Source organism: Thunnus maccoyii, chromosome 24 (genome assembly GCF_910596095.1).
Source record: "Thunnus maccoyii chromosome 24, fThuMac1.1, whole genome shotgun sequence".
NCBI lineage: Eukaryota > Metazoa > Chordata > Actinopteri > Scombriformes > Scombridae > Thunnus > Thunnus maccoyii.
In genome coordinates this window covers 18,171,309-18,184,269 of record NC_056556.1, presented here as the reverse complement: position 1 = coordinate 18,184,269, position 12,961 = coordinate 18,171,309, and the positions used below count along the sequence as shown (strand labels likewise).

The following is a 12,961-nucleotide window of genomic DNA, read 5'->3' as shown; positions in this document are numbered from 1 at the left end:
TTCAGGATCTTATAGCACACGATACATTTTCATATGTCTTAAGTCAGAGCCACACAGAACATGTACAGCCAGTTATTTTCCTCTTGATCCGCTCACCCTCCACTCCAGCTTCATGAGGTGAGAAGATGCGGGCGTCACCGCAGGGGGAGGTGCTGATGTACAGGTGGAACTGGACGTTTTCCTTCAGCCTGAAGCCCTGTCTGTTGTCACACCTGGTGAAGATGGATTTGTGGTGCTCCTCTTCAATGTTACTGGAGAGAAACAAACGTGTTTAGTTATCCTAGCTAAATGAAAGGACTAAAGCAAGAGACATCACATCATGTATATGGAATGTATCAGTTTCTGACGGGACAGCAGGTGTCTGATTCTGTGACTTTTATTTTTAACTGAGAGCAAGTCAGTCTGGTGTCTGCCACACTGTTGCACTGGGTGACATGTTCCTTCATTACCATGAACACACACACTGTACTTTATTTTGACTCAATCCCACACACACACCATCCTGCTGCCAGAAATACTCACTAGAGCACCTAATGTGGATTCATCCACCGCTGAACATAATCCCCCAAAAATGCACTATTTCCTCCTGTTTAAGTAACTTTTGTTAAAAAAAACTACAGTGAGCAGCTGTTTTAAGAGATTACTGAGTCTTTTTTAAAAAAAATGAAACTATATATTTATGAGCCATTTCAAAGATAACACCACTGACAGGGACAGAAACACACTTGTTGACAATAACAGGAATACTGAATGTTACCTCGCACTTCTGACAATTTTTGACAAAGTGCCTTTGTGGTGTTGAATATTGTTGACCAGTTATTGACTGGCCACTTCCATTACCCCTTGTGTATTTCAACTCTTTTTTACATGATCATCAAATATCATTCAGTTTTTGTTTTTTTTTGTTTTACCAGTTGACGAGAAGAATGTAAAGAGCTTTGTGCCTGAAATGTTGCCTTCACTCAGTCAACTAAGTTTTAGAAGTCCAGGGCATTGATACACTGTACTCTCCTAGACTTCCCTTTCTGAGATCTCTATTTTCATGTAAAGTAATCCAGCTTTGTTTAAGGCATACCACAAGATGACTCACCTGAGGAAATGCTCCAGCTGGGAGTACAGGTACCTGATGAGGGACCGACGAGCCACGATCTCAGCATGGCAGTCGTTGAGGGCCAGACCTCTGTCGCTCATGTATTCACCGTTGATGCACTTGGTCCCGGTGGACACACAGATGACCTGAGCCTCCTTCACATCTGTACCTGAACAGAAAAACAATAATCATCTGCTCAGTTAAACCTGAATGGAGGGAGTCTTTTATTGCAGATTGATGGATTTATTTATGGATTCTTTTATTTATTATTATCTATCATGCATTTCTTATTGTTACATATTGGGGTTCCATCGTGAGTGGTCCGTCGACTGATGAAACAAGGTGTAATACCTCTCTTTTTCCCTCTCGTCTCTACACGTATATAAATTGAGTCAAAGGGGAGATTTTTTTAGTTGAGTTGTTCAAGTCAAGTCAATTTTGTATAGCCCAAAATCACAAATTTGCCTCAGGGGGCTACAACATCCTCTATCCTTAGGCCCTCAATTCGAATGAGGAAAAACTCCCTAAAAAAAGGAAGAGCAACAGAAGAGGGATCCCACTTCCAGGACAGACAGACATGATTTTGTGTGTACAGAACAGACCAATCAGAAGGCTTTCTCACTGTAGAAAGCATCTATGTCAAAACATCTGTCTCTGTGCTCAGCCATGTAAGTTAATAAAAAGAGAGATTTGTGAAAAGTGTGAAACCTTTTTTTGACTTTTGATTGTTTCCCTTGTGGAGTGTACCTGAACTAGATATGTCATTTATTGGTGCATATTCCCAAACAAATTTGTAATGAATACATTTAGCACAAACCAAAAAGCCCAGGAGCTACAATCCTGCTGTGCCCATGAGGTTTTGATATTTGCTAAACCACCGCTAATTCCCCAGAGTCAACACACAGAAAAGCAGCAGTTCTTTCATAATCACTCCCCAGACTGACACATTCTGGCTACCTGGACTACTTCTACTGTCTGTAAGGTGTCTGCTGACACAAATGACACGGCGCGGCTACGTGGCGCTGCTGATGTGTGTAGCACTTTATAGACTTATGGGAGCTGTAGTTGGCGAACCCTATCAAAATAACCGTTGTATTAAATTGACACTCACATTTTACTGTCCAGAACAGAAGTATGGTGTCATGTTTTAGCTTTTCAGAAAGAAGCTCAAACTTTTCTATACAAGGAAAAAAAAAAAGACTTTTTAAGCATCTTTCTGTTGTTACTTAGTTTGACTCTAAAACTCACAGAGTGACAGAATGCCTTTATGGTCTGTGTGAAAGGAAAGCTGGGGTCATAGCTGGGTTAGTTTGAATATTTTACATAAAAATACAAAGAATAAGTTAATGCAGCTGAATCAGGTCCCTGCTGATACAATATTCAAAGAGTATAGAAACATTTAGTGGAAAAACATGCGCAGCAAACATCTCTTTAATCACTTGACTCTATGTAAATGCACAGCTGCAGTGTTCCAGTATCCAATCCTCTTGACATTTTCTGCATCGCTGACACACTTAGAGCTACTAAATGCTTCTTGGATAAGGGTTTGAATATTTTCTACAGCAACTGTTTGACTCAAGGTCTGTCAGGAGTAAAAGGGACACACACACACACAAAAAAAAATACCTGTTGTCATGACGACACCTGCCAAGACTTTCCTTCGAGCGTGCGGGGACGTGAAGTTGTCCGTCAGTTCGCTGAATTTGTCGACGACCAGACGAGAGACGGCGTCCGCGAGGACCTGAGGTGGCAAAAATGTGGATATGAATTACACATAAAGCAAAACGGTGGGATGATATAAAATAGGATAGAACTCTTTGAAACAAAGAAGTTTGAAATTTTAATTTCATGAGATTTTTTTTGTAATACTAACTACCTAATAGCAGAAGACAACAATGCAAAAGTGGGATGAAAGCTCTTCTTATCTGCACTGAAACTATTACTGAATATTTCAATTAGGCAGCGCTGCACTGGTGTGAATGACAGGCAGGGATCTTAGCAGCTTAAAACAGTCAAATCCTCTGCTTCACTGACTCCTCTGTAACTAAAGCAGACTGACTTGGAAAGTCTGGTATAATGAACAGCAGTGTTTGAATAGCACTCAGAGGGTGATGGTAATTAAGATAGCGGCTTTGTTATCAGCATGCAGGGATTAGAGGCAAGGATTAGTTCATGTGTAAATAGATTCCCGGTGTATTGAACTTCTCCATCTTCAATCAGACTTTGTCAGGTTGGTCACGAGCGATGACATCCGTAGACGAGATCTGACAAGGTGTTTGTGGCACACAATCAAACAGGACGCCGCCTCTTTCAGACAGATATTTTATCCATATTTGACGACATTCATGCGTTTCTCGTGTTGTTACGGCTCCGTTTTTGTCTTTTGAAGACACTGAGGACTTCATTTGAAATCTTGATACTTTTGCTGAAACGTTACTCAAGTCTCCTTACCGATCGCAAAACGATGAGTTCTTTATGAGATGCAGTTGAAAGCTCTGAACACTAGCAAGCTGAAGTTACAGATGCTTTTGTACATTTACTCAAGTACTGTACTTAAGTACAACTTTAAGGTATTTGTAATTTACTTGAGTATTTCCATTTGATACTACTTTATACTTCAATCCACTACATTTCTGAGGGAAATGTTGTACTTTCTACATATATTTTTACATAAAATAACATAATGATAAGCTACTAAATTACACTGCATTATCAAAGAGTAAACCAGTGGGCCTGCCCCCAGTAGCCTACTGGTTAAGATGCATAACATATAACCGCAATGTCCACAGTCCCAATCCAGCTGCAGACCCTTGCTGCATGTCAAACCCCATCACCCTCTCCCTTCAATTCCTGCTGTCTCTCCACTGTCTCTACAATAAAGGCATATAATGCCGCCCAAAATATATATATATATAAAAACTTTTGTAAAGCTCTTAACAAAAAATCTGTGTGTACTTGTGTCTCTTTGTCATGTTTCAGATGTGGCTCAGTTCATGCAGAAGTGGCAAATGAGCTCAAAAGTATGACAACGTGTGATCTTTATGTGGCATTTAAACAAGAGCTTAAACTGGAAAAGTATCTGTTGAATGAAAATCAAAAGTACAGACAGGCTACTTGTAATTTAAGGGTGAACAACACCAGAATTCCCAAGTTCAGTGGAAGATATGAAGGGCTGAATAGGAATCAGAGGATGTGCAACCTTTGTAATGACGGCCGTCTGGGAGATGAATATAATATTCATTCTTACATTCATATTTTGTTTGAATGTAAGCATAATGAATTATAGAGAAAGTTACTTGCCAAAGTATTATTTAAACCACCCATCTATGTTTATTATTACAATCAGATAAGCTAAAAGTTATTTGTGAATTAAGTACCTTTTTGAAGAATGTCCTTCCATTGTTTAAACGCACAATATGTAATTTCAGCCGCTAGGGGTCTCTCAATCAAAACAATAACAAAAGACGGAGTGTGATGACGGTGTGAAGTAGCAAGGGATCATGGGAGTCGTTGTCTTCGTTGTTAAATCATGGATGTATAAAAAGAACTGGATACAGGAAGAGCGCCAGGCTTTGAAGCAAATTTGACATAGCGGCCAAACCGTGTAATTACAACGTCATGTGACGCACACTGGCCCAAAAAGACTTTTCCCCATAGACTTACATTGTGAAAGAGACGTCTGTAAATCAGCGGATAAATTTTTCTGAGCGTCACAATCCCCCGAATTGACTTGTCTCACTATCAGAATTAAATCCGTTTGGTCCGATCACGTTTCAAAAGCCTAGAAGAGCCGAATGATTGAAATGTTTTATCCCCATTCAAGTTAGCCGGAGGGCTAAACCGGAAGTAGGCGACTCGGTCAGCGGAAGTCACTAGTGCGCATGCTCTATGGGCCGCAATGCGGAAGATCCGGGTGCTTTCATACCGGGAAGTCGATTTTTTATTGCTTCATGCGCCACTGAGCAACTTTCGCAGGAATGAACGGGGCCCCGTCTCCGACGCTGTATCCAGTTCTCTCATCCATGTGTGAAATAACCAGCCTCACCGGGATAGGATTACTCCAGTGTGAATCATTCGGGATGTTTTTACCGGAAGCCGAACTACCCGCACAGGTCTCCTCCTCTCCAGAACAAACGGACCGGAGATTACAGGTAAAAACACCGAATAAAGCTGTTTCACCTAAAAAAATCAGTGTTTCTCCGACGATGTACGGCGACCACCGGACGTCTGGTACGGGCTGTTAGCCGAGCTGCTGCTAACACTTGTTCGGTTTGTTTCTCTTATAACGTAAGATCCAGACATTCGGTCGGTTTTTCCCTGGAGCCAAATTATCCGCAGAGGTCTCCTCCTATCCGAAAACAAACGTACACGCAGATTAAAATCATTAAAGATACTAATTAAAGCTGTTTCACCTAAAAATTTAATATTTCTCCGACGATGTTTGGCTACCACCTGACTTCCTGGAGGGGCTGTTAGCCGAGCTGCTGTTAGCCGAGCCGCTGCTAACATTTGCCCAGTTTATGTCTCTGATAACTTAAGATCCAGACGTCCAATGACTAAAATCCTTCTTCCGGCTAAAAGGTATAGTTAAAAGCGACCTAAATTTATCATGAAAATGTGGCTTAAAACTGAATAAAAGTCAGTTTATAACAGTTTCTGTGGAACAACCACAACGCCGATGTATTATCTTGTATGTGTGTAAGTTACTCTTTGGTAGACGCCATTGTAGCGGACAAACACAGCGCCGCCGTATGCATCTTGTGCGTGTTTACTCTTTGGTAGAGGAGGTATGACGCCATTGACATGCGACCAAATGAAACGGTCCATTACTTTGATTAAATTACAGATTTCTCTGGGTTTATATAACATAGGTCTAGTTGTTTTTAGACAATTTAATGTGGAATAATTACATATTATACCTTTAAGTAACACTTGTACTATCATTTTGTTATTATTTGTATGTTCTGTTGTTCCATACCATATGATCATGGTCTTGAGTCAAAATAAATGAAAATTAAATGAAATGAGAGATGGAGAGAATCAGCTGATTTTTTTTTTTTAATCTCACCTCAAAATGTCATACTATTAAAAAATGAAGTGCTGCTCTGGCACAAAAACACTGGACTGCCCACAGCAAAGGTCCTCTACTTCATATTTTACTGGACAACAGGCTTAACTGATGGAAGGACTTTGCAGATTTAAGTGCAACACACACTGATCATTTTTCAGTTGATGTATATATAGAACAGACTGGATGTGTCAGACAGTAGGTTTAGATGGATGTTAATGAAGTGCCATAAATACCTGTGCGCACAAGATTAAAATCCCTAAACCCTTCAATAAACATATCTCTCAGACCTTTATGGGCCCTGAAGGGAAACAAACAATCTGCATTTTTGTGTGGTTTTTTACAAGGTTTTTCAAAGAAGTAGTACGTATAGTAGCTACCAGTATAATTACTCAGTATTGTGTATACATATGATGCAATGATACAAAGAATACAGTGCATACAAGCTTTTTGAGCATCAGTTATTTATCTGTTTGGTAAATGACCAAAGATCTGGATGAGTCGTCAGACAACTTGGAGCGAACAACAAAACCACTTCCTTGGCTTTAATCTTATGTCTTTTTTTCTTTTCTTTTGTAAAGTTATGTATTTTTTTATAGTAGTAACATTTAATAGCCCCTATTAGTCATTTTATGCTTTGGGAAAACAGGAACAGAACTTAAAAAGTTGCTAACTGGGAAACTAAGAAACTGCTTACTTCCTCATGAGCCCTGTTATTTTTTTTACTATTTTTTTTGTCTGACACAAACATAATAAGCTTGATACTGTATATTTGCTTGTAGCACCCAGGGGATGCAAAACCAAGTGAGTAATAGCGAGCAGCTATATAAAAACTGAAAATAGATAAAAAGAAGTTTCATGCTGCATTGCTAAAGGTGTCCCATATGATCAAACCTTAAGTAACCCTCCTGCAATGCTACCATTAACTCTGCACCCTGTCCTTACATTGAGCATATCTTTAAACAAGATTCAACACAGTAATCAACAAAATAATGAGGTATTTCAGTAGTCATTTACCTTCCAACATGCTTACCTGTGGCAGGTGAAGCTGCAGTCCCTCTCTGGGTATTGGCTGTCGTGATGGTGCCTGATCCAGCTGCATGTTAAACAGAGCAGACAGAGCAGCCTGGGCAGCCCGGGCCTTGGCCAGCTTCTTATTCCGCCCAGAACCCTGGAAGTTCTGAGCATCTACCTTCACAGACATGACAAAGTTCTTGGCGTGGCTCTCCCCACTCTCCGACACAAAGTCATACTTGAGGCCGGGCCGTAGCTCGTTGAGGATCATGACAGGGTTCTTGCCGCTTGTTGGGGAGATGAAGGTGGAGGGGGCTGGAGGTAAGGGGGCCTGGACCAGGTTGGGGACGGGGGAGGGTAGCAATGGGTACTCTATTCCCAATGAGCTGAAGGAACCGTTACTGTTGGAAGCGAGGTAAAATGGGTCATCTACTGGGGTGGATGTCTCAAAGGCATTAAAGAGCATGTCCGGAAAGTCAGCCTGGTCTGAAGTGAAGTCTGTGTGGACAGACAGAGTCCGACCCATGGCCATGTGGGCTTCAGATGCATTGGGGAACTGGACAAAGGAGCGCAGGGCCTTCTCTGCTGCATTCAGCTTGGCCTTCTTCTTGGTAGGACCTGAACCCTCGAAGAGCTGCCCATTGACCTCCACAGTCATCACAAAGACAGGTGCATGGACCGGCCCAGTCTGAGAGAGCAGTTTGTACTGCAGCCCCGGCTTGATCTCATTCAGCTGCATAAGGGCATTCTTAGGCAGAATGGGCCCAGGGACTTTCTTACGCTTCTTGGGCCTGTACTTGGAATGTGTATGCCCATTATTGCCCTCCTCTAAGGGACGTTTCCTCCCACCCCCAGCACTCCCATTGGGGAGCTGAGCAGACTCAGCTGCAACCCCCTCTTTGGAGAAGAGGTTGTCCAAGTTCCGATTTTCCTTAACATCTGTGCTGCATGAACCTGCGGTGCCCAGAAAGAGTAACTTACAATGCCTTCGTTGCAGGATCTTGTAAATGTAAAATTTAGAGATTCCTTTATCTCTCTTTGCAACTGAACAAGTGATGTGTGTTCCTTAATCAATACTTTTATGGTGATATTAGAATGAAAACAGTGACAATAAATTATATTGGTACAGATGTATTCTGAACAGATTAACATTAACTTATGACAACCATAACATTAGCTAACACACAATAAAGACTAATAGGTCAGGTATGTACAGCACTAGGAGAAAATTTAGATGAAATTACATTTAAGCAATAAAAAGTTCAACATTTCATATTTCCTTTACCAAAGTACAAGTATGACTAAGTTTTAATATGCATGATATTTGTTGCAGTACCATCCTCCAAATATTCAAACTGATTTTTTTCAAAATGTACTCTTTCTTAAATATCTTTTCAGAAAGATCTTCTGTGTTTTGGGAACACATATCACCAGGCCCTGTTAACAAAGCCGATGGAACTTAATGTAAATTTCCATTTATAACATCCTCCAGCAAAAGCTCGATAGGTTACTCCTTTCGGTGCTCAGGACAGAAAACAATCCTATAAAATGCAGGTTTAGAGGGGATGTGGGGGAAGATGGGGCTGCAAACAAGGTTGTCAACTTTTCCCAAAATAATTCTGCATTTCAATTGAGCCTGAAGAAAAATACCAGAGAAATTATATTAACTCTTAGCATTTGATTGGTTAAATAGGGCCACTTGAGACAGAAAAACCAACAGCTACTGTACATTACATTGAATTTGGGTATGAATACAAAATACTTACTCCTGTCAGAAATTAGAAACTATGCCAACCAGTTAAATAAACCACAGTTTAGACACTACAGTAGTTGTTTCCTCTCTATAGTATATAACTTGACAGAATTTTGTGATAACTGTAAGACAAATTAGGCTGTAAACATGCCAATATGAATTTTGAATCACTACGTTCCGAACCAATTGCACAGAGTTGAGTTGGGCGTTCAGTCACGGCACAGTCGACTATGCAAAGTAAATAACAAGCATGCGAGAGGGGGGCGAAACTCAAACATGAAAAACACAATAGTAGATAATGCCCTGAGCAACAAGAGAGGGAGAGTGATTATAGGTCTGCTGGGGAAAAGGGAACATACTGTTATTGTTACTCCACTGGAACAGCCAGTGCTGCAGCTCGGCAAGCAAAAATATTCACTTCAAGCAGAAACAGAAATTGTCTTCATGAAACTGACGGAATCCAACTGTAAGGTTAGGGTCTAAACGTGTCTTAGATTTGATTTGTCCCATGAAAAGCGATTCACTGCCACTATCTCAGTTCATAACTTCATCACAAAGCCTTTGACAACCTTCACAACACGATTACAAGCTGCCAACTTCCTCAATGAAACTGTTAAGATAACATAATCAACATGAGGGGTATGTCCACTTGTAAGGTCAGTACTAAATGGTTGCCTGGCATTATATTTGATTTCTTCTATGACTTTTTGTTTAGAATTTTAGCAAAAAGCCCTTGAACAACCTTCACTACTCCCATCATCAGCCTGCGACCAATCTTCCATAGGCTGCCAGACATAATCCACATGTTCTCCCGATTGGTTTCACTTTGGCTCACACCAAACAGGGACAGGATTTCTGCTGTCCGAACACAAATAATGAAGTGTGTAAAGAGGCCCCATCAGTTAGCGTTGGGGTAAAGCAGCAGCAGTCCGCATCACAATGCCAAATTGGCTATCTGGCTCATGTCTTCGAGCTTTCCTTCTACCCTGACAAAGAGCCAGAGCCACTCTCTCTTGAAAATGGAATGCCATCGCAGCCTGATGCTTGATCGTATCATTTTTGCAAATAAACAGCCAACTTATCAAGCCAAGCATCCTTTCCCTGTGAATAAACCATCAGCCTTGAAAAAAGCAAATACTGACACATGAATGGTGTCAAATGAAAGTAAAGCTTGATTTTGTTTGCTTTTCTATGCATGTTAACTTCTCTTAGAGCCTTGCTATATCCATCGTTTCCATAAAGTCCTATCGAGGCTTATCCTGGGTCAGGTGGTTTTAGGCTGAAATAGAACTATGTTTCAAATCTGGAGGTGGCTCTCAGGGGACTTTAAGGAGCTTTTTTTGTTGAGAGCAAGAGGACAAGCTTAGAACCTGCCATCAAAATGGACTGAAATCTCACAGTGGATACACCCTGACCCTGGGATTAAGCTCTGATCCTGCCTCCTGAGCTGCCCAAAGGAATTGGATGGTACATTTTCAAGGACAGACCTAGAGGATAATAGTGGTGCACAAGGGATATTTATTCCCTTTCCCAGTACAGCACCCAGTACAGTACATGCAGAACATATAAAACCTGGAACCAGTGTCATTCTCTGGTACAAAAAAAGTAATTAAAAATCTAATTATACTGGAGGATGAAAAATACACTTTATAAAAGGTACAAAAAGAAAACCACACAGATATCAATAACCTTTATAGACTTGAAATGGAAAAATGGACTCACTCATGCTTTCAACTTCGCCACTCTCAATAGTGAGCAGCCTCTGTTGGTTTCGAAGTGGCCGGGCTCCTACTCGACCTAGAGGAAACACAAATTTGACCAAGTTTAATAAGAGACACTTCAAGGAAATGACTGTTTAAAGCAAACGGTTAGATTTGGTGGAAAAGGCTCTGCTGTTTGAGGGAACTCTTGAAGAATCCGACCAGTGATGAAAAATCTTGCTGAGAGCTAGTCCCTCTTATAAATATACATGAACAAAAAACCTTGGTCATCAACATTTACTATGTTTACATGCGCACTAATATTCCACTATCATTCCAAATTTGACAATATTCTGAGATGCAGATATCTGAAGATATCTTGTGATTCCCATTCCCACTGGAGCAGAAGGAAACCCTGAAAACCTTCTACATGTAAATATTAGTGGAATATTAATTTTCATTAGCCATGTAAACAGCTTAGTAGGATACTGTCTTTTTTGGAATGAGGGAGAAAACTGGAAACTTTTGTGCATGTAAATGTAGTCACTGATAATAGCAGATGAGGAGGAGGTTTAGATGATAGAGGGAGCTGCTGTGGCAAACTGCAGCTTTTTCCGCCACAAAGAGTCTTCTTGACCAGCATGGCAACATCTTATTTATCACCTTGGGGAATATGAATAAACACTATTAATATGTTTCTACAAAACATTTAGTACAATAGCAAAATTCTTAGATTCTACAACCCTTTATTAAACGAATGATTGTTTTTATGTTTGAATAATAAGAAATTGATTATTTCTTCAATGAACTGAATTATTACAAAAAAAGAGCCTAAGGTGGCATTTCTTGTTCTGACCACAAGTCCAAAACCCAAAAGATATTAAGTTTACACTGATATTAACAGAGAAAAGCAGCAAATATTCACATTGGAGAATTACTGAGCCTGTAGCATTTTTGATTGATGAAGGGCTTAAAAGACTAACTAATCAATTAATCAACGAATTTTTCTGATACTAACTGTATCAGTAGCCTTTGTTATCCAGGTCCTGCAGTTGTGGAACTCTGTACCTCTCAATATCAGCCTTGCAAGATTTGTCAGCCTTTTAAATCAATTCTTAAAACGTGTTTTTATGCAAATGCCTTCCTATTGTTTTTTATCATGCTTTCCTCTCTTCTATAATTCTGTCTTTACTTTAAATATTTCATTGTTCTTTTTACGATGCTTTCGCTGTGTAAAGCACTACACAACTTTGGTTTGAAGAAATAAATTATAATATTGTTTATATAACCACACAGCAGCAGACAGACAAATCCTAATGCAGGGAAATTTGCTCACTGCAAACCAGCTTGGCAGAGAGCACAAACACTAACTGGCAGGTGAAACATTAACATTCATCAGACAGCACCCAGAGAAGCCTGAGCAGTCTTTTGGGACTGATACGTTTGACTAACTCTCATATTCTAACAGCTTTTTATTCATTCCATATGACATGCTGAACATTTGGAAATGAAAATAACTTTTCTGAAGCATTTTGGTTTTATTTGATTTCACATAGCTCAGGAAAGAAGAAACACGAAGCAAGTCGTCACAGTCAAATTGGTGGTCATATTTGGAAAGTTACCAACAACATATAAAAGTGTGCTTGACAAGAGTTTTGTTTTTTAGTGTTTCTCTGTTATCAGTATTGTATTCATACCTTGTGGTTATGATTATATTAGTTTTCATTTATCATATAGCTACTCAACAGTGGGTTTATGATATTTGTCTTATAAGTACTATTTTATTGGGGCTGTCAGTGTCTGTGTCCTCTCCAGAGATTTCCAGATAACCAGAGATAGTAGGTGGAATATTCATAAAAGGGCCGTATCAGGATTACTGGCCACTGGCATAATACAGTATATTTTATGAAAGATAATAGTAAAATTGTAACAGAATGTAGCAAATCCCCATTTGGCATTTTTCCTTGAAAAATGACTCAACCTTGTTGCTGATCTGACTTATGAAGCAAAGGATCTTAAAGGAGACATATTCTGCACATTTCCAGGTCTATGTTTTTAATCTAGGGCTCTACTGGAATATTTTTGCATGATCTGTCTGAAACAGGCTGTTTCAGTGACTCAACCTTGTTTTTAATTTTCTGTCCATGTACACTTGACTGTGTAGACTGTTAACCACTGTTTGATATATTTTAATAGTCTTATTGTTTCATAGTTTGTCTTTAATATATGTCCCCAGGGCTGCCTGAAAAGCAGAACTGATACTTAATTTATCCTGCAAAAATTAAATGAATTCAATTAAATTAGAATGATGAATTGATTAACCTTAAATGTGTTGT

General features: G+C 39.8%; 1 protein-coding gene across 3 annotated transcripts in view; it reads right to left on the bottom strand.

The window, feature by feature from the left end:
• Positions 1-12,961, bottom strand: part of LOC121892095 (double-stranded RNA-specific editase 1-like) — a 72,147-nt gene that overhangs the window by 7,326 nt on the left and 51,860 nt on the right. For all 3 annotated transcript variants that reach the window (XM_042404899.1, XM_042404901.1, XM_042404898.1), the window contains 5 exons: positions 10,648-10,722; positions 7,192-8,126; positions 2,717-2,831; positions 1,091-1,259; positions 97-251 (listed from right to left, as the gene is read on the bottom strand). In XM_042404899.1, the coding sequence (XP_042260833.1) occupies positions 97-251; positions 1,091-1,259; positions 2,717-2,831; positions 7,192-8,126; positions 10,648-10,651 (1,378 nt within the window). In that variant the 5' untranslated portion in view covers positions 10,652-10,722. The remainder of the gene's footprint in view (positions 1-96; positions 252-1,090; positions 1,260-2,716; positions 2,832-7,191; positions 8,127-10,647; positions 10,723-12,961) is intronic.